General features: G+C 53.3%; 8 protein-coding genes across 8 annotated transcripts; 5 read left to right on the top strand and 3 right to left on the bottom strand.

The window, feature by feature from the left end:
• Positions 1-965: 965 nt before the first annotated feature.
• On the top strand, positions 966-5068 carry CONPUDRAFT_163570 (acetyl-CoA synthetase-like protein; the record flags this gene model as incomplete). The annotated part of the gene is made up of 17 exons (XM_007767945.1): positions 966-1260; positions 1317-1819; positions 1870-2001; positions 2053-2106; positions 2161-2243; positions 2295-2329; positions 2379-2476; positions 2528-2686; positions 2749-2767; positions 2817-2967; positions 3021-3078; positions 3128-3387; positions 3444-3972; positions 4029-4062; positions 4114-4257; positions 4312-4571; positions 4634-5068. 17 exons carry the CDS (start codon positions 966-968, stop codon positions 5066-5068), a joined length of 3249 nt encoding a protein of 1082 aa, XP_007766135.1.
• A 63-nt stretch (positions 5069-5131) lies between these two features.
• CONPUDRAFT_163569 (cytochrome P450) lies at positions 5132-7362 on the bottom strand (the record flags this gene model as incomplete). Its single annotated transcript, XM_007767944.1, has 11 exons — positions 5132-5247; positions 5308-5577; positions 5697-5778; positions 5840-6025; positions 6080-6100; positions 6150-6267; positions 6323-6432; positions 6493-6644; positions 6692-6880; positions 6956-7088; positions 7161-7362. The coding sequence occupies 11 exons, from the start codon at positions 7360-7362 to the stop codon at positions 5205-5207; spliced, it is 1506 nt and encodes a 501-aa protein (XP_007766134.1). The 3' UTR covers positions 5132-5204.
• A 1082-nt stretch (positions 7363-8444) lies between these two features.
• Positions 8445-9565, bottom strand: CONPUDRAFT_151454 (TBPIP-domain-containing protein; the record flags this gene model as incomplete). The annotated part of the gene is made up of 6 exons (XM_007767943.1): positions 8445-8604; positions 8651-8990; positions 9044-9184; positions 9236-9359; positions 9420-9451; positions 9517-9565. The coding sequence occupies 6 exons, from the start codon at positions 9563-9565 to the stop codon at positions 8445-8447; spliced, it is 846 nt and encodes a 281-aa protein (XP_007766133.1).
• Positions 9566-9841: 276 nt separating this feature from the next.
• CONPUDRAFT_71212 (coenzyme A transporter) lies at positions 9842-11163 on the top strand (the record flags this gene model as incomplete). The annotated part of the gene is made up of 5 exons (XM_007767251.1): positions 9842-9952; positions 10018-10096; positions 10158-10303; positions 10371-10434; positions 10487-11163. 5 exons carry the CDS (start codon positions 9842-9844, stop codon positions 11161-11163), a joined length of 1077 nt encoding a protein of 358 aa, XP_007765441.1.
• Positions 11164-11469: 306 nt separating this feature from the next.
• On the bottom strand, positions 11470-13754 carry CONPUDRAFT_50671 (uncharacterized protein; the record flags this gene model as incomplete). The annotated part of the gene is made up of 7 exons (XM_007767121.1): positions 11470-11659; positions 11910-12403; positions 12468-12598; positions 12656-12701; positions 12751-13050; positions 13119-13369; positions 13436-13754. 7 exons carry the CDS (start codon positions 13752-13754, stop codon positions 11470-11472), a joined length of 1731 nt encoding a protein of 576 aa, XP_007765311.1.
• A 2471-nt stretch (positions 13755-16225) lies between these two features.
• CONPUDRAFT_135874 (DUF453-domain-containing protein) lies at positions 16226-18706 on the top strand. The gene is made up of 3 exons (XM_007767942.1): positions 16226-16647; positions 16734-16737; positions 17311-18706. Exons 1-3 carry the CDS (start codon positions 16574-16576, stop codon positions 18529-18531), a joined length of 1299 nt encoding a protein of 432 aa, XP_007766132.1. The 5' UTR covers positions 16226-16573; the 3' UTR covers positions 18532-18706.
• A 1140-nt stretch (positions 18707-19846) lies between these two features.
• CONPUDRAFT_163566 (uncharacterized protein) lies at positions 19847-21489 on the top strand (the record flags this gene model as incomplete). Its single annotated transcript, XM_007767941.1, has 2 exons — positions 19847-20023; positions 20104-21489. Exon 2 carries the CDS (start codon positions 20125-20127, stop codon positions 21487-21489), a length of 1365 nt encoding a protein of 454 aa, XP_007766131.1. The 5' UTR covers positions 19847-20023; positions 20104-20124.
• Positions 21490-23703: 2214 nt separating this feature from the next.
• On the top strand, positions 23704-25603 carry CONPUDRAFT_163565 (cytochrome P450; the record flags this gene model as incomplete). The annotated part of the gene is made up of 11 exons (XM_007767940.1): positions 23704-23798; positions 23857-24045; positions 24105-24262; positions 24333-24445; positions 24504-24621; positions 24678-24691; positions 24749-24938; positions 25002-25058; positions 25112-25136; positions 25191-25457; positions 25520-25603. The coding sequence occupies 11 exons, from the start codon at positions 23704-23706 to the stop codon at positions 25563-25565; spliced, it is 1272 nt and encodes a 423-aa protein (XP_007766130.1). The 3' UTR covers positions 25566-25603.
• Between the last annotated feature and the right edge of the window lie 2049 nt (positions 25604-27652).

Raw genomic sequence — 27652 nt, 5'->3', positions numbered from 1 at the left:
TGTCACATTGGTCACGATGTTTTGATAGTTGAATAACTTCAAGCCGACGCGTGCCGCTGTGCTACTCCATCACGCTTCTGTCACGATTGAGCCCCTGTCTTGTAAGCTCAAAATCTCAACGCTGCTGAAACGCGGGCAACTAAACATCAATGTGCACAATTCGTACTATGGTTAATAGGAATATGTTTCTAAAAGACACCAAAAGCCCAAAGTAAACGAGGCATATTTGATCAGGTGCTGGAGCGAATGAGTTTTGAGCAATGCAACTTAGAACAGTTTGTCGAGCTGTACAACACCCAGCTCTAATCTTCTACTGCTGAGCTTCGACTATGCTATAGACTAGGGTGTGAACAGTGTATAGAAAAATAATCGTGAGCATTGATTGGGGGATAGACGAGATATGCTCGAATAACTGCGATGTTTCACAGGGGGTACATTGTTTCACAGGGGGGGCATCGATAGTATGTCTCAAATGAAGTTGATAAACCGTGTTTGCGTCACCATGGAAGTCTCATGGAAGATTGGGCGGAGCCTCAAATTCAAAGGCAGGATCGGCGAAGGCCACAGCGGAGCTTGAAGCTGAAGTCGACTTACGCGGCGGCCGGCGATACGGGTGTAGCGTAAACCCTACTCTAATCTTGCCTCTAATGGTCCTTTTGGTCAGATCCTCGTGCTAAGTGAACTTCTCTCGGCGTCAAATCTATCCACTTACAGTTCTAATACGGGTAACTTTCTCTGAGATCATGTCAGGAGTTGAATAGTGAGCGGACGGTCGCCGTCGGTGACAGAAGCTGCTGATTCATGCCGGCTCACATCCGCCGACCCGGGAGGTTATCCGGGTTTATCCAGCAATTTATCCCAACCGCGCCCTATATTCTCCATGCGAGGCATGTCTTGCTCGTATAAGAAGTTCTGTGCCCTCTCCCATGCCATAACACCATTGCCCCATCGTCTCGTTATACACCATGGTCATGCCGAAGATTCACCCTTCTCTGCCCCAGACTCAAGCGCTTAACTCAGACACCTTTTCCTTGCCACCTTTGGATTCGTCGCTCAACTTTGCGGAGGTGATGGAGTGGACCGCCACTCACAGCCCTACTCATCCGTTATTCAAGTATCCGCTTGTAGATGGAGGTGTTCGAACGATCTGCTGGGCAGAAGCGTACAAAGCAGTCCTTGCTGGTTGCAAGATCCTCAGGCAACGTATCAAGGCGAGCGGAGAGGCTTCTCGTCCCGTAGTCGGAATATTATCTATCTCAGGTTTGTCACCTTTTCCGAGTCGGGGATCGTCATGTAACTTAACGACTTACCCTAAGACGTCATCCCGTATTCTATGAACCTACTGAGCTGTTTTCGCCTCAACTTCGTCCCCTTCCCTATCTCTGCTAGGAACTCTTCGGTCGCTTTAGCGCATCTTATTGAGCATGCATGCATCACGCATATTCTTTTGGGCCGCGACTCGAGCATGCACGACCTACTCCAGTCAGCACTAAGCGTTTTGCGCGAAAAACACCCTGAAAGCACGGCTCCCGAGGTCCTGCCTATGCTTCAGTTCGACGAGGTTTACTCTCCTTCAACAGAGACGGTGCAGCTTCCAGAAGTCGCTCCTTTCGTGAGCGCCGGCCCTGACGCTAAAGCGATCATCATACACTCGTCCGGTTCCACAGCATTTCCCAAACCTATTGCTTGGCCTAATCGTTGTTTCGACAAGTTTCAGTACACTTCCTTCTTTGGCGGGCATGATCTCACGGGCTTAGTCCTCTCTCTTCATACTGTCCCCATGTACCACATGATGGGCATATATCCGCTCTACTGTGCGGTATGTGCTGCCCGGTCTTTGCGTGAGAGGTACTCATCCTTCGTTAAAAGGCAGCGTGTGGTCTCGTAGTCAGCGCGTTTCAGCCAACCCACCCAGTCATACTCCCGACTTCTGACAACTTGTACACTGCGGCAAAATCTACGCAGAGTGACATAATCTTCTGCGTACCTTCGATCTTAGAGGCAAGTCCCCACCTTTTTCACGCGCGGTATTGCTGAAGACATTTTCTTCAGCAATGGGCAACAAACCCGGAGTACGTTCAATGGCTTGCCTCTAGATCAGGCGCGGTGAGTAGTTCCCGTTTCCTCTGATCAAACTGTGTCTGAAAAGGAGGCTGTTAGCAATTCGGAGGAGGGCCCCTGAATAAAGAAGTGGGGGATTACTTAACGTCTCAAGGTGTCAATCTGTTCCTTGTATATGGATTGTAAGTGGTGTACGGCACGGTTGTCTTCCTGCACTCATCCCGCTTACTCAGAACGGAAACTGGCGCGGTTGCAACTGTTTTCCCAGGTATGAAACGCTCGGACTGAATGGGTCGTCAGGACTAAACTAATCTCAGAGCCGGCTGGCTATGACTGGGATTACTTCACCTTATCCAAGTCGGCCACAGTAGAATTGATCCCCTATGGTGATAAGACATATGAACCTGTTATTGTGGTCAGTATGTTCGCTGCTTTCGTCTCTGCTACTCACTTATTCCCGATTCAGCCGAGCGAGTTTAGCGTGCCTTGCGTCTTCAACACGACAGTAAATGGTGTACCCGCATATGCTACGTCCGACCTGTTGTCCCCTCACCCGACTAAGGCGGGTCTTTGGAAGGTCTTTGGCAGGACCGACGATCAGATTATGCATAGCACCGGAGAAAAGGTCAGGGTGTTCGTCGTGATCCATTACCTTCAGGACTTATGCTCACCGTTTATCAAAATCAGACTAACCCAGGACCTTTGGGTGAGCTTTATCAGTATAATTCCGACTGAAATGCTAACTGGGGAAACAGAGAGCATCTTGAACCAAGACGAAAATATCATGTCATCGGTGATGTTCGGACGTGGAAAGTTCCAAGCCGGCGTTATCATCGATCCCGTACCTAAGGCACAATTTGATCCTACCAACGAGGCCAAGTTAGCTGAGTTCCGAAACCTGATATGGTGAGTAACCCAAGCGTACGGTCGACGATTGACGACACAAGCACCTCTCATAGGCCGACAGTCGAGGCAATGAACGCGTATGCTCCCCAGCATTCGCGTCTCTTCAAGGAAGTGAGTGTATACACATGGGGTGCAGGAACTCGTACTGACGGGATGGCAGATGATTATCGTAGCTAACCCTCTCAAACCATTCACTTACACCTCCAAGAACACACCTCGGCGTGGGGCGATCATCAACTTATACTCTGACGAAATCGAGGAAGCTTATGCCGCCGTGGACAAAACTACGCAGAGCAGCATCCCACCACCGTCGGAGTGGAACTCTACCCAGACGCTGAAATTCGTGGGTCTGGTTGTTCGATCCGTACTCGGAAAAGACGTCCCCGACAATGTTGATATATTCCAGTTTGGATGTGATAGGTCAGGATCTCAGTTCAACACACTTCTCACTTCGATCAATGCTGATTTCTCATAAGTCTTCAAGCGACATGGATTCGTAACTCCATTCTACGTGCCCTTCGGGATTCCTCTTCCGTCGACACGAGGTCGATCAAGGAGAACGTGGTATACACGAACACATCCATATCTTCTCTCTCAAACTTCTTTGTGAAGTTTGCCGACGGAAATACTTCCGACGATAGTTTCAGTATACCAGAGAGAATGGCGCTGATGCAGTCTCTCGTCAGCAAGTATCTTACGAAGCATCTTCCAGTTCATCAGCCGCGTTCGCCTCCTCAGGGCAGCGGCGTTGTGTTTCTAGTCACCGGTACGACGGGACACTTTGGAAGCCACATTCTCGCTAGTCTAATCGAAGACGCAACTGTGGCACGAATCTACGCACTGAATCGCCCCAGCTCCGCTGGCCAAGCCATCGGCGCCCGGCAAGCGCAGGCGTTCAGCAGTTGGGGTCTGGACGTGACGCTTCTGAAGGCTGACAAGGTCGTACTACTAGAAGGCGATGCGCTGCATGATAGCTTCGGACTCGATGAGTTGGTCTACAACGAGGTTCGTCCTAGAGTACCACACGCCTAGGTTTTGTCGCTGACATGTATTTGTCATAGATGACGGAGAGCGTTACACATATAATTCACAACGGTATGTCCGGTCTCGTGCTTCCTTGGTATCTGTTCTAATTCTCCTGCATAGCTTGGACAGTCAACTTCAACTTAGGCGTCAACTCATTCGAAGATAACATCCGATCACTTCGACGTTTAGTTGACTTTTCCCTCGGTTCCCCGCTCGACACACCACCAAAGCTCGCATTCGTGAGCTCCATCGGAGTACTCCAAAGTAAGCCGCTGACAATAGAGTTCCCGGATCGTCTAATGCTTGGTTTACGACCAGACGCGCAAGGGACGGTGGCGGTCCCGGAGGCCCCCGTCAGCGCGGAGATCGCTGTGGGGTCGGGATATGCCGAGTCAAAGTGGGTGGCAGAAGAGATTCTGCGACGTGTGGAAGCCTATTCACCCACTTTCAACGCTCTCGTTGTTCGAGTTGGCCAACTGTGTGGCGGCACAATTACCGGAAGTTGGAGTACCACGGAATGGTTCCCAGCATTGGTCCAAAGCGTCAAGGCGACCAAGTGTATCCCAACCGACAACAAGGTACGTAGTCGAGACCTTTCAAGTTTGTCATCCGAGCCCTATCTTGACGTATCACGACACAGCCTGTTTCTTGGATACCCACCGACCTCGCCGCGTCTATACTCGTCAAACTGACGAGCTCTTCTTTCAAACCCAAAGGCAGCATCGTCCATCTCATACACCCTGATCCCGTTGCGTTTTCCATCCTCGCCGACGCGATAGCCTCTGCTCTGGACGTCCCCACTGTTGCCTACAACCACTGGTTGTCCCGGCTCCAGATTCTCAACGACGACAAAGGGAACGGTGCCTCCGCCGAGAATATCCGCGCGCTGCGGCTGCTCACGTTCTTCCAGGAGATGTCTTCTGATCGCCCAACGGGAGAAGCAATGGGCGCAGTCAGACTTGATTGCACGCAGTTGAAGGAGAGCTCGGCGCTACAGTCAGTGCAATATGAGCCGCTTGGAGCGGTGAACGCGCAGAGGTGGTTGGAATATTGGCGGAGCGTTGACTTCCTCTAGAGAGCGAGAGATACATGTATTTTATCTGTAGTGTGAGATACTGTACAATTTATAAACTGCTCTGGTAGATCGTAGGCCAAGATTTGGGTTAAACCTCTACCGCCCTACTAAGGTTCGAGGATACTAGAAACTTCCTTCACTTCCTGGAAACGATGCTGCAAGGGAACGGCTTGGGGCACCTTGACACATGTATAAGTCGTGCGAACGCATCGAGTCAAGGAATGGGAAGTGTGACGTACACTGTAGCAGCACAGCTCCACCCAATGTCCTCAATCTTCACCGTATTTCCAGCAGCATCCTTCGCTGGCTCAATCCTGAAAGATGCTAAGATATTCGCCATCGCCGCCCAGATGGACCCGCTTGCGACATGTCTCCCCGGGCAAATACGTCGCCCAAACCCGAAGGCGTAGTCAACAGTATCGTCGTTCAGGTTTCCATCTTGGTCAAAGAAACGTTCGGGTTTGAACGCCGACGGATCTGGGTAATTTTCCGGGTTTTGGGACATGGCCCTTAATGATTACTGTCAGCGCCCTCGTAGATGAGGCACGTAGTATATTAAGAGTAAATCTCACCAAACGTTGGCAATGATTATGGTACCTGTTTGGAATGGGGTTAATCATACGCGCACTCGTGGTCAGATTTCAATGACCCGCCTTTAGGGATGTAATGACCCTGAAAGATATCATCGTTTGTTGATACATGGGGCACACCTGTGACGCAGATAGAGTGTCATGAAGGGCTGGGAAATGGAGTCACAAGCACCCAGCCTACCTGGAGGCACAACTGGTCTCCATCTCAACGTCTCGCGGTATAGCGCTTCAAGGTACGGAAGCGACGGTCTGTCGGTAAAATCGGGAAGACGGTCCGTCCCAACGACTATATCGATCTCATCTTGCGCACGCTTCTGGATCTCTGGATAGAGGACCATGGCAAGTATGAATACAGATAGCGATGAAGCTGTCTAAAGAATCAGTCACTAACTGCAACTGACGAGATTGGACAACTACGTACTGTTTCCTCCCCAGCTTCCAGCTTCACAGTCAACCTCCCCGTTCAACTAAGTAAATAGCCATTTGCTCACCGAGATATAGGAAGCCACAGGCGTCTTTCACGATCGTCTCAAAGTCTTTCACTTTATCTGTGTTCCTGAATCTCTCCAGCGCATTAGCGCCGAAGCAATCGCCCGCTTCACCGGAAGCCTGGCAGTATCAGAAGCAAATGAATGACCGCTCATGGCTTGTCAAATGAGCTCACCAGCCTCTGCTCCAGCGAAGCGAAGGGCATGTCCAGCATCTCACGAATCATGTGACGAAGTTGAGCTGCATTTCGCCAGCCGCCTGGAGCCCAGCTCGGTATATACCTCACTTTTAGCGATGGGTTGAATCATATGCTTGACAAATTCAGTGTATTGCGAGGGTACTCACATACAGGGAGCAATGTAGAAAGTATTGCGCTGACAGGCACGACATTCCTGTTCATCAAGTCGATACCCTCTTCTAACGTGCGTAGCACGGCGTCATCGTCGCCGTCCAATTGATGGTCGTACACTGCCCGCAATATAACAGACGCCGTGAATCTGATACGACAGTCAGCACAAGCCACGACTGAACGCTCGGTACTAGCCTGCGTATGTGAGTATAATACGCTTCCGGGGAGCTCCGTATATTTTCTACGAGATCGACCGCGCCTTGCAGCTGGCCCGGGTAATACATTTTGACGGCATCCTGGCGGAGACCTTGGTGCAGGAGACGCCGGTGGGCGCGCCATTTGTCATCGTGAGGCAAGAACACAATCATATCGTCAAGCTGATAGCTGTCATAATGAGAGTAGCAGCCGTGGAAAGTGAGCAGTGATGTCTCAGCGGTGAAAGGCAAGGGCAGGCCTTACGATTGAAGCATCGACGACCCCCACATCCTGTCAGAGTAGTTGGCTGAGCGCTTATCCAGCAGTTCTACGGCGGTCTCGTGCGAATTCAAGACAACAATGCCTTGTCCCAGCAGCTTGCAATAGACGATGTCGCCTGCAAGCATACAAAGAAAATGCGATTCAGATCAACGGAGCCGGACAACAAAATTTGACATGGTCAAATCACCATAAATCTCTTTCCACTGTGTGAACGCAAGCCAGGGCTCCTTCGCGTCCAACTGAAGCAGGTTGCCCAAGAACGGGAGCCCGGGCGGGCCAGGAGGGAGAGCCTGAGCCCTGTCTCGATTTTTGCGGCCGAGCAACGCTCGAACCGCAAGCGCGAAAACAACGCCCGTCGCGAGCGCAAGTGAGGTCGTGCTGGCAGTCATTGTGGGTGGTAGAATAGCCTAGAGAGATAAGCGAGAACCCAGGGAACCTGGATGACTTCCTAGCACTTATGTAGTGAGTAGAAGTAGCATGAAGTAGCGATCGCCGGGGGCCCGTTCTCATGCCGCCGGAAGATTATCGTCTCACAGGTTCAGAATAGGAGACAAAGGAAAGAGACCGGTTTAGGCATACTGAACGAACTGTTCGAAGCTCACCAAAGTTAGGTCAAAGAAAAGAGACTCACGGATGACCTCGGCGGTCCTCGTATGTGTTTCGCCGACTGTCCAAAAGAAAGGCACCCGTAGAGAGAAGATAGAAACGGCGACCTGACCTGATCATAGCTTCCAGAGATGGGTGATTTTACGAAGCCTGGGCCCGACGAAATTTTCCACGCAATGTCCTGTACTTGGACCAGTGCCTTCTGAGGTGCGTTGTGCGAGCGAAAGCATTGGCGCTCCTAGGGATCAGCAGTTTTTCCTTATGAGTATGAGGTGTCAGAAAATGGCTAGATGAAGCGCAAAGTAAATCAGGATCATCGCAGATACCGCGTGGGCCCAGAGCCTGATCTCGCCAACTGCCGGATAGGCGCATAAGATTAACGGCCAGGATCACCGGGATAGTGAGACAACAAGTTGGCGGTTAAGAACTTAAATATAGAATAGGACGACATGCGTCTACCCACTCAGATGACCACATCAGCCCCGCTCTCTACGGACCCGCAATCCAGCGAAGAGCTTTTCGATACTTCTGTGAATGCAGATTGTCCACTGTCTGCACTCCCATTGAGTACTCGCTAGTTGTCCCACAAAAAGCTGTGAGACGTACCTGGGTAAAAGCCCGCCAATTGGATTGCAGCGTCGAGAAAGAAGTTTGGGTAAGACTGATCCTGCGAAAGCGGCGAACTTCTCGCCGAGGGAGTATACCCATCCTTTTTCTATCCGAAAGAGGATCTGATTCGTTTTCCGGGTCAGAATAGGGAACGTTCTTGCCACAACAAAACACAACGAAAACGACGTAATCGCAATGGTAATTTGAAGCGAGAATAATACAGAGAAGATATCACTGAAGAGATACGGAGATATCATTAACGCCGCTTCCGCTTGAGAGAATTCGCCTGAGAGGCGCTGCAGAGAGATGTAGCCTCCAAGTCCCGGTGCTCGTCCGAATCAAGTTCTATACCAAGGTCTTCGCGGAGATCAAGCGCGTCCTGAGGAGGGAGAGCCTCTGTCGCCAAGCCCCAGAACCTGTAGAGCCCGAGCGCATTTAGCCATAATACAGTCGTTTATTCACCAAGGACCAAGAAGCGGGCGCATATAGTCGACGCAGAGACGTGATGAGAGCGACAAACGAGAGCGAGGAACTGACGAGTTGAACACCTTGCGCCTGCGCACCCACTCGGCTCGCCACTTGACCCAGTCGGTGTCTAGCTGCGCGACCTCCTCTTCGGAGATGGGAGGCGCCCCGGAGCGTAGAGGCTCGAGGTGCTTCGTTGCCTCCGATATCTGCGCGAGAGTCGTATATAGAAGATCCAGAGATAAGAGAACAACGAGAGAGCAAACCGCTTGGTCTATCTTGAGCTGCTGGCCCGCGATCTCCTCGTCGGTTAGACTCGTGCGTAGCTTCGCCAGCTCTGCGCCAGGTGAGTTCATCACTGTCAGACAACGCGCATTGACGCGATCAAACCTGAGAGCGTAGCCTTGACCTCCGCGTTGAGTGCGTCGTTCTTTTCGTTGAGCGCTTTACATTCGTCTTCCATTGCGGTAAGTCGTTCAGGAGGAAAGCCTTCAATCGAGGACTGGTTCGCAACGAAGAAGCTCGTCTTGGCTGAATCATGATAAATATGTGTTTCGATTTATTCAAATCCAATGGGCGCACCATAAAGCTTCTGTACAATATCTCCTTTCTCCGCAAGCGCGACCAGTATCTTCTGCACTGTAGCTTTCGGAACCGCGCCTTTGAGGTTAGCAGCCACATCAACGGCACCAAACGGTCTGTTCATCTGACCCAATAAACATGTGAGGACCATCTGGGGGAAGGGACATAGAGCGCATATAGTCACCCGTTTCATGTATTGGAGCACGGCATCCTCCGCTACAAAAGAGATCCATGGGAAGTGCCTACGGCGTCATCGGTGGAGAGAGCGGGGCATGCGTTACCTTCCTTTCCTTTGAGCACTTTGACTTCTGTCTTTGCTTTCGTCGCCATCGTGGTAAGAATCAGTATCAAGGGTGTCAGCAGTTGCAGGTGAATGTCGTGAACAAAAGCCAACAGCGAGAGAAGCTTGGAAGCAAGCCATGGATTCGGATTCCGGAGTTCTTAAGGTCACGTGCTGCCAAAATCTCGGGCCGGGTAAGATCCTTACGCCTCCGCCCGGCACTAGAGCCGCACCTGGTTGCTCTGGTCAGCAAAGAGCGTACTTACGGCAAAGCACATGCCCCTCCTCGCTCCTTCTCCTTTATCTTCTATTCTCGTTCTCGTTCGATGACCTCTGCATCTGCCTCATCCTCCACCCAGCAGCCAGATAAGCACAAGCCCAAATTCGACTATGCAATCGTACGCTCGGGCGTCGCAGGCGGTATCGGCGCATGCCTCGTACGTCTCTGGCTTGTCTATCTTCGCACATGAGCAGGTGGCTAATGCCTTGACAACAACACCAGGCTAAGACGGCCGTCGCACCTCTCGACAGAGTCAAGATCCTCTTCCAGGCGTCCAACCCGGACTTTCAAAAGTATGCAGGTGCGTATCGCGACTCCAACAACCTTGCACACCGTGGTCTAACGAAGGTAATGTTGTTCAGGCACATGGAGCGGAGCGTTCAAAGCCATACGCACGATATACACTACAGGAGGCACGAGAGAGCTGTTCCAAGGCCACTCGGCGACCCTCCTGCGTATCTACCCATACGCTGCCATAAAGTTTATGGCATACGACGAATGGCGGGAGGTGCGTTCTGGTTGTATTTGTTTCGGGACCGAGATCAACAGTGATTGACGCGCTGCTATCAATGTAGCTTCTTATGCCCACTCAAGAGAGCGAAACGAATGCGCGGAGGTTCACAGCCGGTGCATTGGCAGGTGCGTTCCGCTTTCTGTACTTCGTCAAAACAGGTATGCTGATGCGGTGCAGGCCTAACCTCCGTAACATTCACCTACCCTCTCGAGCTTATCCGCGTGCGTATGGCTTTTCAGAGTCAGAGCGGTGGAGCCCGACCCTCCTTCATGAGCGCCATGAGGGTCATATACAACGAAACCGCCGTCACCCGACCGTCATCGTCATCCCCATCCTCAGCACCAATATCGCAAGCACCCTCCTCAGCATCATCGCCCTCGCCCTCACTTTCAAACCCCCCACTATCCCAAACACCCATCACACAAAAACAGCCCCTCTTCACGCGCTTCCCCATCCTCAAGTTCTACCGCGGCTTCTCCGTAACCATGCTCGGCATAATCCCCTACGCCGGCACCGGCTTCCTCTTCTGGGACGCCCTCCGCGCGCACTTCTACCCCGTGTCCGCCGGCCGCAAGCCCTCCACGACCGCGAACCTCGTCATCGGCGCCGTGTCCGGCGCGCTCTCCCAGACCGCCTCGTACCCGTTCGAGATCGTCCGGCGGCGCATGCAGGTCGGCGGGCTGACGAGGCCGGATCGGTGGCTCAGGTGGAGCGAGACGGTGAAGGCGATATATGCGCACCAGGGCTGGAGGGGGTTCTTTGTTGGACTGAGTATTGGGTATTTGAAGATTGTGCCGATGACTGCCATTAGCTTTGCATCATGGCAGGGGCTGAAGAAGGCAATGGAGCTGTAGAAGGGGGATGCATAGAGATGCCTTCCTTGCAGCGACGGTGGTAGGTGCTGGGCAATGGTCAGTATCCTATCACGTCTCGTTGGACAACTACTATCGTAGACTTCAATCCACGCATCTTTAGAACGCATATCACCCTGTTCAAGGTACACACTAAGTATATTCTGCGGGCCACCAATGGCCTGCGCAAAGTCTCGCACACAGATGCATCCTATAGCTAGCTACCTAGAGATACAACAGCAATGCCAATACACAAAAACACCACAATGTCAACAAACGCGATGCTCACAGATTCCTTTAAACGAAGCCTTACGACGCGGGCGTCTGCACAATACCCCCACGCCCCCTGAACCCTCCCCTTGGTCCACCCCGTCCACCCCTCGGCCCATGCCCACCACGCGGCACATATCCACCTCGGTGAGGAACATGCGCATGCGGGTGTTGATGCGGTGGTCCACCGCGAGGCGGGAACCCGCCACGACCACGACCACCGCGCTCGCTCGGCGCAGGATGGACCTGCCCTTGATCTTGCGCGGCAGCGGCTGTAGCGGGAGGGGCGGCGACATGCTGCACATTCGGCGGAGCATGTACGGGCCCGTGGCCATTCAGCCGGGGCCCGGAGCCACCTCCGCCGCGCCCGCCGCCACCGCGATGCGGGTTCGTCATAATCTGCATAGGGAGGTTTTGCCTACCAAAACAACGATTAGATTTTATAGTAAATCAATGACAAGCAGACTGAAAACACTGACGGTTGCGCCGACCTGAACCCCGCAACAGCCTGCTGCCCCTGCGGCGGCCTCACCGCGGGATACGGCCCCGCCCTCGGCTGGAACGCCTGCGTCGGCCTCGGCGGCGGCTTCGAGCCCGGCGCAGTCGACGCAATAAACTGGGGCTGCGTCAGATTCAAACAGCTCGCAAACTCGACCGTGCTGCCCCTGTACGACGAGCACCGGTCGCCGAGCGTCGTCCCCGCCATGAACGCAACGTCCCACAGCACGTCCATCGATTTCGAGTTGAGTCCGATGACGACGCCTTTCACGGCCATGGGCACGGAGCCCGAGTCCTGCACCATCGTGACGCGGTCGCCGAGCACGAAGCGCTGGTTCTGCAGCCGGTAGACGGCGTGCTGGGGCTTGAGCACAGCGTGCCGCGGGATGCCTTTGACGATGGCTTTCTTGTATGCGGTCGATTGTGCAGTTTTCGCGACGTCGTTGGCGAGCTCCTCGAGCTGGCCGACGGTCGCCTGTGCATCGGAAAGTGCCATCAGCAATGAGATTGACAAAGAACATCGAGGGTGTGCAACGCACCTTGTCGAGCTGATCAGAGAACAGTGAGACAGGCTCAAAGTCCTTGACGCCCTTCTCCTTCAACCACACCTTCACCTCTTTCAACTGAGCATGCGAATTCTCAGGCCATATATCCTCCACCCGCGTCATAGCTGCACAAAATCCGCACCCTTAGCTTCCATCATTACATACAAAGAAGCAAGACACACCGTCCCCATTCTGATCAAGACACCTGAACACCTCCGGGAACTTCGCCTGCATCCCTGCATAAGCACACGCAGGGGTCAAGACAAAACAGACACACCTTATACTCCCTAATCAGATCCACAGCCCGATCACTAAACTCCCACTGCCTGCCCTCCTTGCGACTCCAATTAATCACCTTGAGCGCCTTCGCCTCGAACTTGAGACTCAGCCCGATATTCGCCTTGCCACCCCCGGCGCCGGGCTCGAGCACCATGAAGCTCGACGTGATGCGCGACAGCGCACGTCCGGACATGCCGAGCATCGACGCGGCCTTGTGCGCTAAAAAGTACTCGTGCGAGACGCGGTTACGCACAACCTCACGGAAGCGCTCGGATTCATCCTTGGACGCCGGTATAAACTGTGTCCATCCATGAACCGCATTAACATAGTGCCCTAGTGATAGGAGAGGGAGTCAAAGCAACGCACGGCAAGTACAATCGAGAGCGTGGTCTCCTCCGTCTTGGATACGCGCGCGGCGGTGCCGTACGCGTGCTCGCCGAGGAAAAAGATGTTCGAGCCCTCGGGGAACTCGTCCGCGAGCGCGGGCGCCTCCTTCTCCATAAACCGCGGGTCCTCGCACGCGACCTCGGAGAGGACCATCTGCGCCGCCTGCTCCATCTCCTTCTCCGGCCCTTCGTAGTCCTTCACGAACGCGCCGCTCTCCAGACGCTTCAGACCTGAGCGGATTAAAGAGGTACGCCGCCGTCAGCGAGCGAAGGAGAACGCGAGAGGAAACAACACACCCTTGAGCGGCCTCACATGCACAAGCACATCCACATCCCCCGTAATAACCCCACACTTCTTCGAATAAAAACTCTCAATCCGCTCCGCCTTCCCCTTCCAATGGCTCAGCGCCTGCGGCGCATGCGGCGTGCTCACCACTCTCTCCGGCGCCCCCGGCGCCACCCGCATCACCTCATACTTGAACAGCGAATCCGACACCGCAACCACCGTCCCCTCCTGCAAAAACGGCCACCCCACAAACGTCCGCCGGCCCACCATCTCCCGCGCCACGTCCTCCGTCTTGCGCCCCTCGTGCGGATTGCGCACGTGCACGACCATGCTCCGGTTGCGCGACTCGGATCCGTGCACGTTCACGCCGTGGAACCCGAGCGTCGCCGCGTGCGGGAGCGTCTGCAGCGACGGAAAGCCCGCGAGCGCGTCTGCGCCCAGCAGCACGCCGTCGCACAGCCCGGGCACGAGGTGCAGCCCGTCGAGCGTGGGCAGGTCGAACGGCGCCGTGACGCACGTGCAGCGGTAGATGGGCGGGAAGAAGTGCGGCAGCGAGGACGGGTACGTGTGCGTCGCGTCCGGGTCGTATCTGAAGCTCGTGCTCGTGCCGAAGCCGTTGCGCACGCGCTCTTCTTTGGTGAGGCGATGTTCGCGCGCTGCATGTGTGCGTCAGATAAACTAGCGTGTGGTGAGAGAGAAAGGACTTACACGTCATCGCCTTCAGCAGCCTCTTCTCGTCAATAAACGGAATCTTCACAATCGCCTCCCACTCGGCCTTCTTCCCGTTCAAATCCTGCTCAAAGTCCGTCGGATAAAAGTCCAAGATCGGACTGTTCGGGTCCGTCATCAAGTCCTATCCACCAGTTCAGCAAGCCAATCCCGCAGCAACCACAAAACCCGCGGCCATGAGGACACACAACACACCTGGAACGCCTGCGGAATCACCTCCCTGCTCGCCGCCGGCATCACACCCATAAGCTGCTCATACGGTCGGAACGGCGTCCCGAGCTCAAAGTCGAACGTCATGTTCGCCAGCCCCTGCAAATCTACAGCCATTCTTCCGTGAGCACACCCGAAATCCAAGCACACACAAGAAACACGAACCCGAAATCCGCGGCGCGTAGTGGTAGTTGTAGAACCATCCCCACGATGCGACACCGCTGTAGTAGTAATACATCACCCACTGCAGGCCCTCGATATAGCGGTACACGAGCGCGCCCATCTCCTCCGGATTGTCGTACGATATCTCCAACTTGCCCTGCAGATGCGATTTTTGGCAAAATTCAGCGCCGCTGGCGTGTGTATAGAGGAATGAAACGCACCTTATAATACCCCCTCTTCCACTCATCCATCTTCTCCCGCACGCGCTTCTCCTCCCTCGCGTCGAACCCGCCTTCATCGTCCTCGGGATCAATCACCTCCGCCTTCATGTACTTCCTGAGCACACGGTCCACCGCCGCCCTGCTCTCCTCGTCCTCCGACTCTTCATCCTCCTCAACATCTTCCCACTCCTCCTCGTTCCCGTTCCCATTGCCATTCCCAAACGTCTCATCATCCCCGCCCCTACCCCTCGGCTTCTCCTCAACAAGGCCCCCATTCGCATCCACCCCATTCCCATTCCCATTCCCATTCGGCGGCGCACCCGCGACCGCCCCCGGCAACCGCCACACAACCACGCTCCTCTCCCCACTCACATCCATCTCGTCGAGCGACACCGGCAAATGCAGCTCCTCCGCAAGCGTCGCGATAAACGCCCTATCCCGCGCCGCAAACTCGTTCGGCATCTCGAGCCGCGTCTCGCGCCTCGCCGCCGGCGTCGCGCGCGCATCGAGCACGAAGCGCCGCACAGCGTCAAACACCGTGCGTTGCGCGGGCGTCAACACTACACCGCACGCGGTCAGCATAACCCCAGATGAGCGAACGCATCAAAAGGACTGGGAGGGGAACGCACCAAGCTGACTCCGCTTCCGCGCCGCCTCCATCTGCTGCTTCCCGCTCCCGCCCCCGCCCCCGCGCCCATGTCCGTGGTGCGCCTGCTTCCCCTTGAACCAGCCCGCATCCGCATACTCGCGCTCAAACACCTCGCGCTCCCATATCCGCATCTCGTCCATCACAACCTGCAACCTGCGCATCTCGATCCGCCCGCCCTCGTTCACGTACCCGTCTGTTCCCTCCGCATCAGCACTAGCACCCCACAACAATACAAGACAGGTAGGGAAGAAAGACGCGACGCACCGAGGGAAGGCAACACCTTCTTGTACACCTCAAACAGACGCTCGAGCCCGTTCTCGTGGATATGCAGATCCGGGAGGTTGGGCAGGAAATCGTTCCCGACGAACGCAGCGAGAAGGATGAAGTCGTCGATGATGCGCTCGAGCGCGTACTCGAACGGCAGCACGGGCGCGATGTCGTTGAACTCGAGGTCGAGGTACTCGCGCATGAGCGAGAGGTGCAGGAGGTAGAAGTTGAGCGACTCGAGGCTGATTGCACATAAAATGCGCGGCGCGTTGGTTAGAATCTACCAGTGTGAAGAGATACGGTGGAAGGAGGACGCACTTTGTGTTCTTCTTCCGACTCGCCGGCCCAAACTTGACCTCCTCTCTCAAAAGACAGAAATGCGGATCGTGGCTCAGCAGGCTCAGCATGATCAAGTCCGCGTCCAGCCCGTACATGCAGTGGCGCACGTTGGGATCGTACCCGGGCTGCGCGCGCGAGAGGCGAATGTACTCCATGATCTTATGCTCGCCCTCGCCGGGGACCTCGTGCCCCGACAGCACGACCTGCACGTCGCGCCAGTCCGAGTCCTCGGTGATCTTCTTGTTCACGAAGTAGCGCAGCTGGTCCGAGAGTCTCGTCATGAAGGGCGTGCCTGTTGATTTTTCCATCCATATATCAGCATTTACCCCAGCCAAAGAGATAAGATGGGCGACGCACCAGGCGTGATGCAGTTACTATCAAACGCCTTCTCCTCGGGCAGCTTCTCGCCCGCGCGCTCCGCCTTCTCGCGGACCTCGCGCGCCTCTTTTGCAGTGCGGAAGCGACGCGAGCGTTGTTGATTCATCTTGGCGCGGGGGGCGACACCGTCGATGGCCATGAAGAAGAGCTTCTTGGGCTTGATCTTGCCGAAGAGCATGTCGACGTAGGCGAAGATGGCGGTGAAGATCTGTTCTTCGGACATGCGGAAGTGGGCGTCGTCGTCATTAGGATGGGAGCCTGTGCGGAGGTGAGTATGGGGTGAGTAAGCGGATAAGGGAGGGGACGGACAGTTGTGTATTATTCCATTAAAGTCGAGATATAGGTTGTCTACAGGAAAGTGAGCAGCAGGGGGCAGGGGTTAAGGGGAGGGTGCTGACCAAATTCAGGGATCTTGTTCTCTTGGATTAGCTGTGAGGTGAGGGGGTAACGTTCTCTGAAATTTGTGTATCAGTGGCTTGCTCTTTTGAGTAAAGAGAAGGAACGTACGAGATATAACGGAAGAACTGGAATGCGGGGTGATTCGTAAGTGCCTCATGGGCAGTCCAAGCAATCGTGGCGTACCTTCGGAATACCTGCAAGTAGATCAGCAGCTAACCAGAGCGAATATAACAAGCAACTCACCCATGATGAACTAAAGTAGACAACCAGAAAACGACAAAACGAGCGAATGGTAAGGGAGGGGAGGGAAGAGCAGAGACGACAACAGACTGGCGCGTTGAGATAGAGAACCACCCTCGCCGGCTTTCTTCCTTTCCCGGCCATCTCCGCCCCAGCATCCGAGTGCCGACAGCGTGCCGAACGCGATCGGAGCTTCTGCGGCACTCGATCCCTGTCACTGACGATGTTCTCGATAGCCCGACGACGCCTTCCGTGTCTCCGGCGAGGCATCGCACGCCATTTCTCTGCTAAGACTACTGCAACGCCGAACCCGCTGCCCGCGTCTTTCCTGCGCGGCGGCACCTCCAAGGGCATCTACATCAACGCCGACCTCCTCCCCTCCTCGCAGGACGAATGGACACCCATCCTGTGCGGCCTCATGGGCTCTCCTGACAGCTACGGCCGCCAGCTGAACGGCATGGGCGGCGGCGTCTCCAGTCTCTCCAAGGTCTGCGTCGTCGGCCCGCCTCGTGCGCCTGAGGCAGTCGCGCAAGGCGCGGATGTGGAGTACACATTCGTGCAGGTGGGCATCGACACGCCCAAGCTCGATTTCTCGGGAAACTGCGGCAATCTTACAAGCATGGTGGGCGTGTTTGCGGTGGACGAGGGGATATGTCGCTCTGTGCGACTCAGCACGACCGCTGGTGATACTCTGGGTAGTAAGAGCGCAGATGCGACGCGCACGGGCACGGTCCGTCTATTCAACACCAACACGCGCAAGCTCATCGACACCACCTTCCCCGTCTCTGTCTCCTCTACTGCACCACCAGTGCCCCTGCTCGACCTCCCACAAACCCGCATCGCAGGCGTCGACGCCCTATCCTCCGCCATCGCTCTCGACTTCCTTAACCCCGCGGGCACACGTACAGGCGCGCTCCTCCCTACCGGAAACCCCACCGACACCCTCACCGTCCCCTCCCTCCCACACCCCATACGCGCATCCCTCATAGACGCAACAAACCCCACAATATTCGTCCCCCTCTCCGACCTCTCGTCTCAACTCCCCAACACACCCACCACCACCCTCGACCTCAGCGCACCCCCCGTCCGCAACATCGTCGAACTAATCCGCCAAGCAGGCGCACGCGCCATGCGCCTCGACCCCACCGCCCAAGCCCAACCCAAAATCGCATTCCTCTCCCCCCCTCCAGACCCCTCCTCCGCCGACCTGCGCATCGACGCGTTCTCGATGGGCGTCCCGCACAAGGCCGTGCCCGGCACAGTCGCGCTCTGCGCGGGCGTCGCTGCGTCTGTCGAGGGCACCGTCCCATGGGAGATCGTCAGTGCCGCTCAGACGTCAATTTCGTCTCGCGCAGACTGGAAGGAGGAAGAAGGGACGGAAACGCGCGTGAGGCTCAGGCATCCCAGCGGGGACACCGAGGTCGGCGCTGTGATCTCGCCCGAGCGCGAGGTGCAGAGCGCGAGACTGTTCAGGACGGGGCGGAGGCTTATGAAGGGCGCCGTGTGGTGGTAAGCGTCTTGCAAGTAGGTACAGTCTCGTTCGACTCCGTGTACTATTTCCATTTTTTTTTTCACGGATTCCATGTTATGTACTATACCAGCCCATGCACAGAGGATTCTGCTAAAAGCTCATGTCCATATCGTACATGCGGGCTATCTCAGTTCCAGACGCTCGGCGCATCTACCCGCAGCCCAACTTCCCCTCATAATCCCTAACAATCTCCTCAAACGCCACACCATTCCTCAACATCCCCAAGTTTTGAGAAGTCATTGAGCTATGAGTACATAATAGACTCATAAATGAGCGAGCATCAAAAAGGTTTGCAAGGGTGGCGCAGTGGTAGCAACCCTAACCCTCCGATAGATCCTTGGCAGAGTAAATGAAAGGCAGAGAAAATATGAAGGTACGCAAGTGGCACGCGTAACCTGGAGATCTTCGACTTCGAGAACGTCTATAACTGCTATAAAAAGTAAGCGCTGTGAAAGTCAGAAAGTAGGAAAAGCTCTGGGACACACCGTCCTTCCACATGTTTTCGAGTCTGACATACGGATTATAGCTGGCAGCTGTGGCACAAAGCATCCACCTTGACATTGGCGTTGATCTTCCGGGACTTATTCCCATTGCACGGAACAGCTCTCGCTGCCTCGTTCATCTGCCTCCCACACACAACCGGGTGCCTCTGAAAAACATGGCCGCACATAGCAGAGTAGAAATGAATATGTGCCGCAGTTGCAGCCAACTCCGCTGTGAGCCGGGATTCCCGACGTGTCCGTGGTGCAATACACAGAGGCAATGAAATCCGTGGGCTGGAGTGTGGTAGTTGGCATGTTGGCGGGTTGATGGTGGGTGATGTTGATTGCTTCAATTTTGGGATAGCCCAAAGTCTATAGTGCTTACTTTAGGAGGTCGTGTTCCCGCATGCCAGACGCCAATTCAGAGTCACCGGGACTCGCAACTGGATTCTCATGCAAAGAGGGAGATCCGCTAGGCCCCAAGATCCGGCTTCTTAGTCGTTTCAAATTCTAGGGTTCAGGTAAAGGTAAACGGGATCCCCTGAGTTGCTACATTTTGCAGTAATTGACATGCTAGAACTGTCGTGAGCGCCAATTATCAAGGCCTAAATATGGTTGGCGCTGGACTGCGCTTCAATTTTACCTTCACAATTAGTGATAAGTCTATGTAAGAAACATGTCCCAAGGATTCTTGGGCTACCGACACCCCAATATGGACCAAATTACTCGTATCTTCAATATTTACTTTGACAGCAAGCTGAGGGTTAGGGTTAGGACGGGTTGTCCTAGATCTAGCTCTATCTAGCTCATGAGCCGGAGCGTAGAGGAGTGTCTAGTATTCCCCTATCATAAAGCCCTGATTCTAACCCGTTTATCACGAGATATAAGTGAGCAAGAGTACGTCGACACCCTCTTTCCAACATTCCAACATTCACTCGAGGACGTCCATAGCAAGAATACGTCGTGTATCAAGATCAACCTATTCACCTTCCGTAAGTATACTTACTGTACGCGAACATCTTATCCTCTCTGCATAATGATGATTCTCACTGAACATCCGCTGCGAATGTAGCACCATCTGACTTTTATTCTGATGGCGGGTAGCGTTAGCGCGACTGACGTCAATAACCACGAACCTGAGCTCCCGGACTTCGGGCTACTGGTCCTCCCACACCAATCCTATCACTCCATCCTCCCTTGTCCACCGCCACTTCCCATTTTGACCGGAGACGAGCTCGCCAATCACCCTTGGGACGAAGACGAGATGACCCAACACGGGCTCACCATCATTCCGGGAAAATATGGAACATATACATACCAAGCGCATATATTCGACATCCGCCTACGCCGCTGGTACACGGTCATCTCACCCTCGTACCCGGACAAGACCAGCGACGGGAGGCATGCTGAAGAACTTGACAGTATCTGCGAGCACACGTACTGGGTGGATGTGCTGCAGCGCACCGGCCACCGAGCCCGCGATGACTTCAACATAGCGGTGGTCAAACACACTTGCGCTTCTGGCGGCTATGGCGCACCGGAAGCCGGGGAGTGTATTTGCGCCAAATCCCCCATCACATACATGGGATCACCAGACGCAATAGGCTGCCCAATTTATGGGCTTCGATCTCGATCCGCGATACCCGTCTGCGCTAACTCCAAGTCGAACTCAAGCCCGAGCTCCATACCGGACCTCCAGTTCATCGGGATCGACGACATCACCAACAGGCGATACTTGGCTCAAGCATCCGAGCTGTGCACTTGGCCTTCCTCTCTGAACAGGTCCGCGTGTCCAAGACTCGAGTCGGAAGATGTAGACCTCGTATTCAAGCAAATCATGCTCACCCCGCTCGAGGCCGATTGGCTCTACCGCGAGATGTCACTCCTGCGCCACCTATATCTCGCTTCCCACTCCGTCTCGCCGTTGGAGAAGCGGCGTACGCACTATCCCTTCCTGCCTCTCATAGCATGCGTCGTCGACTCGCAGGACCTCGTGCGCGGCTTCCTCACTCCATACGGCGGCAAGCCTCTCCACGACCTCCCCAAGAACTCGATCAAGGCCGCGTTTTTCGTGAGCGTTCTCCGTGGGGTCCTCACACTGCATCAGATCCCAGACCGAATGATACGCAAGATGTACCGAGCGTCGATGCCCGACGACTTTCCAGAGACGACCAAAGGCGAGCCAGACATGGTCCAACATGGCGACATCTGCGCCCGCAATGTCCTCTTCGACGCGTCCACGGGCGACGTGTGGCTCATCGATGCGGGGAATATGGGGATAGACTACCCTGGTGACCGTTTGGCACTGGCGGAGATGATTCGGACGCTAAGGGAGGCGCCTGGGGCGAGCTCTGAACAAGAGGGGCAGCTTATGGATGAGATGGCGGAAATGTTGAGGGGTGGAGTGTCGTTCGAGGAGATTGTGAGGGTGTTTGAGGGGAATTTGAGTAGTGGATAGACGCAGCGAGTCGCACTGTGTGACCACGTAAAACATTTCTGAGCTTGCAAGTAGTATGACTTTACCCATCTCGTTTCCGCTTTCGTGTTTCGGTGGTGCCAAGGCTCCAAGCGCAGCGTATCGGCTCTAGAACGGCATCCAAACGTACGCCCGCGAAGCGGTTGAATGGTTAACCTATTCCACTAGCAGCTGGCAAATATACAGTAGGTAGAAGCAATGCAATTTCGAGTGACGCTGACCACGAGCGTAGTTCCTTAGACCGGATCCACCCTGCTTGTATTCATCCTTGCTATGGTCCTTCAAAGCTTCACCCATGCGTCCAAAAGGCCGCATAAGGAGAGATTAATAGGATTGTGGGAGCTGGTCGCCTCCCCGCTTTCAACGATACGTCGACATTATTACCTTACCTAGAAGCTGTTTTTTGGGAGACGCTGCAATGCCACACTACAGGAGGATGGAAATAAGAGAACAGATCTAGACGCTCGATCGCAATCCTGAAAATGGTGGTCTGGTCATACAGCATCAAACGTTCCAAGAAACGTTCTCCACGTTCGTGAATATGATATCAGGAACGTACTGTATGGTAAATTAGCATCTCAATCATCCTGAGCGTCTTTCACCAATTGTTCCAGCTTTGATCGACTGAACCGAGGAACGACACGCAGCGGAACTGGCTCGGGTTTGTGAGAAACTGAAGTATATAAGTATGGATCCCCAAGACGCTGTGGTACTAGCGAGTGGTCTAATGTACCTGAAGTATATAAGTATGGATCTAGGGAGAGGACGTGAGTATGAATCCCTAGTCCTGAGGCGATATGAGCTTACCCCCAAGACGCTGTGGTACTAGCGAGTGGGGGCAGCTCGGCGGCGGGCGCTCTCTCTTGATATACCTCGGCATTCATTTCTCCTGCTTCCTGCCTCCGACCTTCTCTTTCTCTCCACCGACGTTGCTTCTCTTCTCCCGTTCCTCGATCCAGTCCCTCCGTCATCTTCTTCCCCCGATCCATTCCCTCGTCCTCGGCCTCTACTCCCGTTCCTCCGATGCGGTGCACTCTCGAATCCTGACAGGGTTTTCTCATTGACGGAATCTAAGCAAGGACGTGTATAACTTTTCAGAATCCGAAAAAGCCCACCTCGTGAGCCCCGTGGTCCACCTCGGAACCGGATCAATCTCCACGCCATTTTTGTCCTTCACCTTCTCAAATGTGTATGTCCCACGCTTCATGGTGCTGCTAACCCGCACCTTCCGTAGATTCTGAGCCCCACATGTTGCTTGATTGGCCAACGCATAGCCGTAATGATTCTCATGAGAAGATTATTTGGTTTTTCTGATGACAGCCTCCATCCCTAAACTGACGTCATAACCTGTTGCGCCTCACCAAGATCAGCCACTGGTAACTCTACAGTAAGGGATCATGTTACTCCAAGGCATTTTGGCGATGCACCCTGCTGTTTGATCTCTGCTACCAAGATGGCCCTGGTCAAAAATGTAACAATACGAGCTCGACATTGTCTGTGCGAAAAGGGACTGCCGCCAGGACCACCATCGACCCTGCTTCTAGCAGGAGACACAGTCGATTCAGAGTACTTGTTATATAGCAAGTTCAATAAGGCGGACGTTACTGAGCGGCAACGGTTGCTTTATACGTATGATGGAGTTAAGCTTCTGCAGAACCAGCATGACTGATTCTCTGGATGCGCTAATTTGTTCCTTCTTGATCCACACCCAGTTCTTTCTTCGGACCGCATGATCATGGTACTCAATACTAGCTTATCAGCCCCACTGGTCATAGTTCCCAAGATATCCACTATCTTTCCCAAGCTGTCAATTTAGACGCGATGTTCCGGAAAGAAAGGCCTTTTATCCATGTACTTAAACTCCCTCGTTGCAGTAAGTCCCGTCCGACGGCGCATTGCGAACTTCACCATGACCATTCATTTCGCAATCCCCGCATTAGCTACAGTCCTAGCAGTCATGCTAGCTGCCACCCTCCGTACTCAGCGAAAGCCTCGAGACAAGGGCTTTCCACCAGGACCTAGGCCTCTCCCACTAGTTGGAAATGCGCATCAAGTTAACTCAAAATATCCATGGCTTACTTTCACCAAGTGGAGAACCATATACGGTGCAGTACCTTGTTCTCGGACCTAACATCTACGCTGCTTATCGACCTACAAGGAGATATTGTTTACTGCAGGATGCTAGGTCAAGATACCATGGTCGTCAACTCGGAGAGAATAGCACAAGAGCTACTAGATAAACGTTCCCGCAACTACTCTGACAGGATAGACATGTCATATTTGATCGAACAGTAAGGTCCTAAATTTTGATTCGAGGGTGTACATAATCTTAAACCACCCAACCAATAGGTATGGTTTTGGCTTCATCACCACCTTCCTACATCACAACAACTCATGGCGGGATCATCGGCGTGTTCTACACCAGACGTTGCGCACGGGAGCTATCTCTGCTTACTGGCCAACGCTGGTCCGTCGTGCATCCACCCTGCTACAAAGCTTGCATACTTCGCGCGAGCCGTGGTGGGAGCACATTGAAATGTTCGTCATTTGGTACTTCTGCTGTGCTTAAAACCTCATCTTACTTTGACCACAACTAGGTACGCAGCCGCCATTGTCCTGGGGACTGTGTATGACCATGAGCTTCCTGTAAAGCCAGAGGACGACCCGACGTACCGTGCTATGGTTGAGGGAACCGATCTGATATTCTTCATTGGTTCCCTAGGAATGACTGCACTCATTAATGCGATCCCACTCGGTAAGCTGTTGTTCGCTTACTTGCGTTCTGTTGAAAGGTTCGGTGCACTGAATGACATATTTTCCATCAGTGAGGTATACGCCGAAATGGTTTGCAGGCGGGCGCTGGGTTAACGCCGCACATTGTCTCCAATCTATGGGTACCATGATCGACACGCCGTATAACATACTGCAGAACAGAATTGTACGCATCATATCTTACGGGTCAGGATACTCTAAGCTGAGTTCCAACATTTGTTTAGGTAGCAGGAGAAGCGGGAGCATGCGTAATGACTGAAGCGTTAGCAATATTCCAAGGCACGACCAAATTGGACGATGCTGAACATGTCATCAAAGACGCTTGTAGTACAGCGTATGCTGGTAAGCGTGCCGTGAAATTGGTGTCGTAGGCCTGAATTGACCTGTTCCGCCGGCAGCTGGAAAAGATACGGTTAGTAAAAGTAACTCATTTTGTCGAGTGATGCTAAAGGATAGCACGGTTCTTAAGACTGGTTCCACCCTGCTTGTATTCATCCTTGCCATGGTCCTCCATCCACACGTCCAAAAGACCGCACAAGAAGAACTTGACATGGTTGTGGGAACCGGCCGCCTCCCTACTTTCAACGATACTCCGGCATTGCCTTACCTTGAAGCTGTGTTACGGGAAACGTTGCGATGGAGGCCTGTTGTACCCATCGGTACGTCTTCAGTACCACAGGCTCTTTTCTGTCTTACTGCTCCTACGCTAACTTGGGATATAGGGGTACCACATACTGCGACGAACGAAGACATCTACGAAGGTTACAGAGTACCTAAGGGTAAGATTCTTGGTACCTTTGCCTCTTAGCTCACCGCTTATGACCACTCGTAGGTACTGCCATAATACCTAACGTGTGGTGAGCCTCATTTTCGAGGCTGAGTAATGGATCATGCTAATTAAACATCATCAGGGCCATATCCCGCGACCCGGAAAAGTATCCCTCTCCAGATGACTTCAAGCCCGAGCGGTTCCTTGACGCTGACGGCAAGCTCACTAACGATACGTGCGAGTTTGTGTTTGGCTTTGGACGCCGGATCTGCCCCGGGAGACACTTTGCGCACGCGGCGGTGTGGATTGCCATGGCACAGATCCTTGCCACATTTACGATAGAAAAGGCAAAAGATTCTTCAGGACACCCAGTTGAACCGGCTCCCGAATGGGGAACAGGCATAACGACGTGAGTCGCAAGGTCACGCCTGGATTGCGAAAATTGTCTTGACATCCGGGTCTTTCTAACAGGTATCCTAAACCGTTCCCATGCAACTTTGTGCCTAGGCAGACGTAAAGATTGGTACAGTAAAGCATCTGTTATGACACGCTTTTTCTTCTCTTACCTAAAGAGGCAGGACCTCTAACTTGTACGATATATCGGGAAACTGGTCTGTGCGCATTCGTATCTTTGTATATAAGGCTCGCTCTGCTCGCCCATGTAACATAAGCTAGTCCTACCTTAGGAATACTAGTCAATCTGATACCACTCTCGATACAACCTAGTACACGATCTGAGACAACCACTAAGACTAAGAACCTCATCGTCGCTGACGACTTATTAAGAACCCTTCGACATCGTCCTCTTCGACGACCACGAACCTTTGACGTCGTCAACTACGGTGACGACTAATATTCCACATAAGGTCAAGACGCAGTCTTAACAAAAGGACTAGCTTCTCTTAGCTACTACTACGTACGCTACCACAACATTGAGAACAATCAGGAAAACGAACAGGGCTCTGAGCAACTAGCTCAACAACAGTGGCTAACAAACGAACTTGAAAGGTTAAGCCACTCAGAACCTTCCCAAAGCGGAACAACCGTCCCAGGACCACAGACTCCCCGATCTAGAAACTCGAGAACAGCATCTCGACAAGTCACCAGACCACAATCACCAGACGTAGTAAATTTTGAAACACCCAGACAAGCATCGGAAGAACTAAGTTCAGGCGAAGAAGAAACCACATCGGAAGAATCAGAAGAAGAAACCTCCGAAGAAGAAGACCCCGCAGAAGAATCACTATCGGAAGAAGCATTAATTCCGTTACCTCTATCTAGATCCCCTACACCGCCCCCAACAACTCCTACTCCACCAAGAATTCCCACTCCACCTAGAGTACCAACTCCACCAAGAGTTCCCACTCCACCGAGAACACCAACTCCACCGAGAGTTCCCACTCCACCTAGAGTACCAACACCAACCGTATCCACAATGCCTACTACCCCCGCTCCCAAAGAAATCAAGGTCGGAGAACCAACCCACTTCGACGGAAATAGAAATGATGCAATGAGATGGTTCATGACGTGCACGGCATACTTTACAGTCAATGAGGATATTTACAAAGAGGATATCACCAAGACCATATTCTGTCTCAACCACATGACTAAGGGGACAGCCGCCACATGGTCACAAGCGTACTATACTAGGATAAACAATAAAATCATCGAAAAAGCACGCCTAACCAACGCAAACAAACCGGCGGAAGCCGCTTTAATTCAGCCGTGGGGAACCTATGACGACTTCCAACAAGAATTCTGGCAAGCCTTCACCGCCCACGACACGCAGAACGCAGCCAGGCTTAAGTTGCAAACTCTAAAACAAGCAAACATCCCAAATAAGAACATTGACACGTTCATATCGGAGTTCCAGATGGCGTCAACTGAAAGCGGGATTACAGACGAAAATGCACTCATTGACTGGTTTGCTATGGGACTATTGCCTCCTATTAGCAAAGCCATTCTTAACCGAGAAACACCGCCTGCAACCTTAGCAGGATGGATACAAGCAGCTGCAAAAACTAGCACCAATCAGAGACGTCTCATTTCACTAATCTCGGGATCTACACCAGTCTATGCCCGAAACAATGGATTCGCATTGCAAAGCAACAATAATAATAGGAACAACTCCCACACTAACTATAAACCAACTCGCGATCCCATGGCAATGGACATTGACGCTGTGCGTCTAACTAAAGAACAGGAACAAGAGCATCGCCAAAAAGGGTTATGTTTCAAATGCCACAAACAAGGACACATGCAGAATGATCGGGAATTCCATCCCCGCAATAACAACCAAAACGGGCAAGGAAACCGAAACAACGGAAATAACAACTGGAGAAACCGACAGGTACGAGAAGTACAAACTACGAAGGACACCACCCAAAATAAGAAGGAAGAAGAAGCAACCCCGGGGGACAACCTCACAACCGAAGAATTAATGAAAATTCTCAGGATGAGGACGGGAAAAAGTGACGAAGAAATGATGGATTTTTAAACCGGAGGATAGCAACAACGTCTATACCTCCGGGCCCAAGGATAGCACCCGTAATTTTAGTGAACGAAAATAAATCTGAATTCACTATTCCATTAAACGTGCGAACT

Source organism: Coniophora puteana, assembly GCF_000271625.1.
Source record: "Coniophora puteana RWD-64-598 SS2 unplaced genomic scaffold CONPUscaffold_3, whole genome shotgun sequence".
NCBI classification, from domain to species: Eukaryota; Fungi; Basidiomycota; class Agaricomycetes; order Boletales; family Coniophoraceae; genus Coniophora; species Coniophora puteana.
Note: the sequence above shows the minus strand (reverse complement) of the source record. Positions and strands in the feature narration are given on the sequence as shown.

Coding starts and splice junctions, on each gene's coding strand:
- CONPUDRAFT_135874 (XM_007767942.1), top strand. CDS start 16,574: ATGGCGGTGAAGATCTGTTCTTCGGACATGCGGAAGTGGGCGTCGTCG.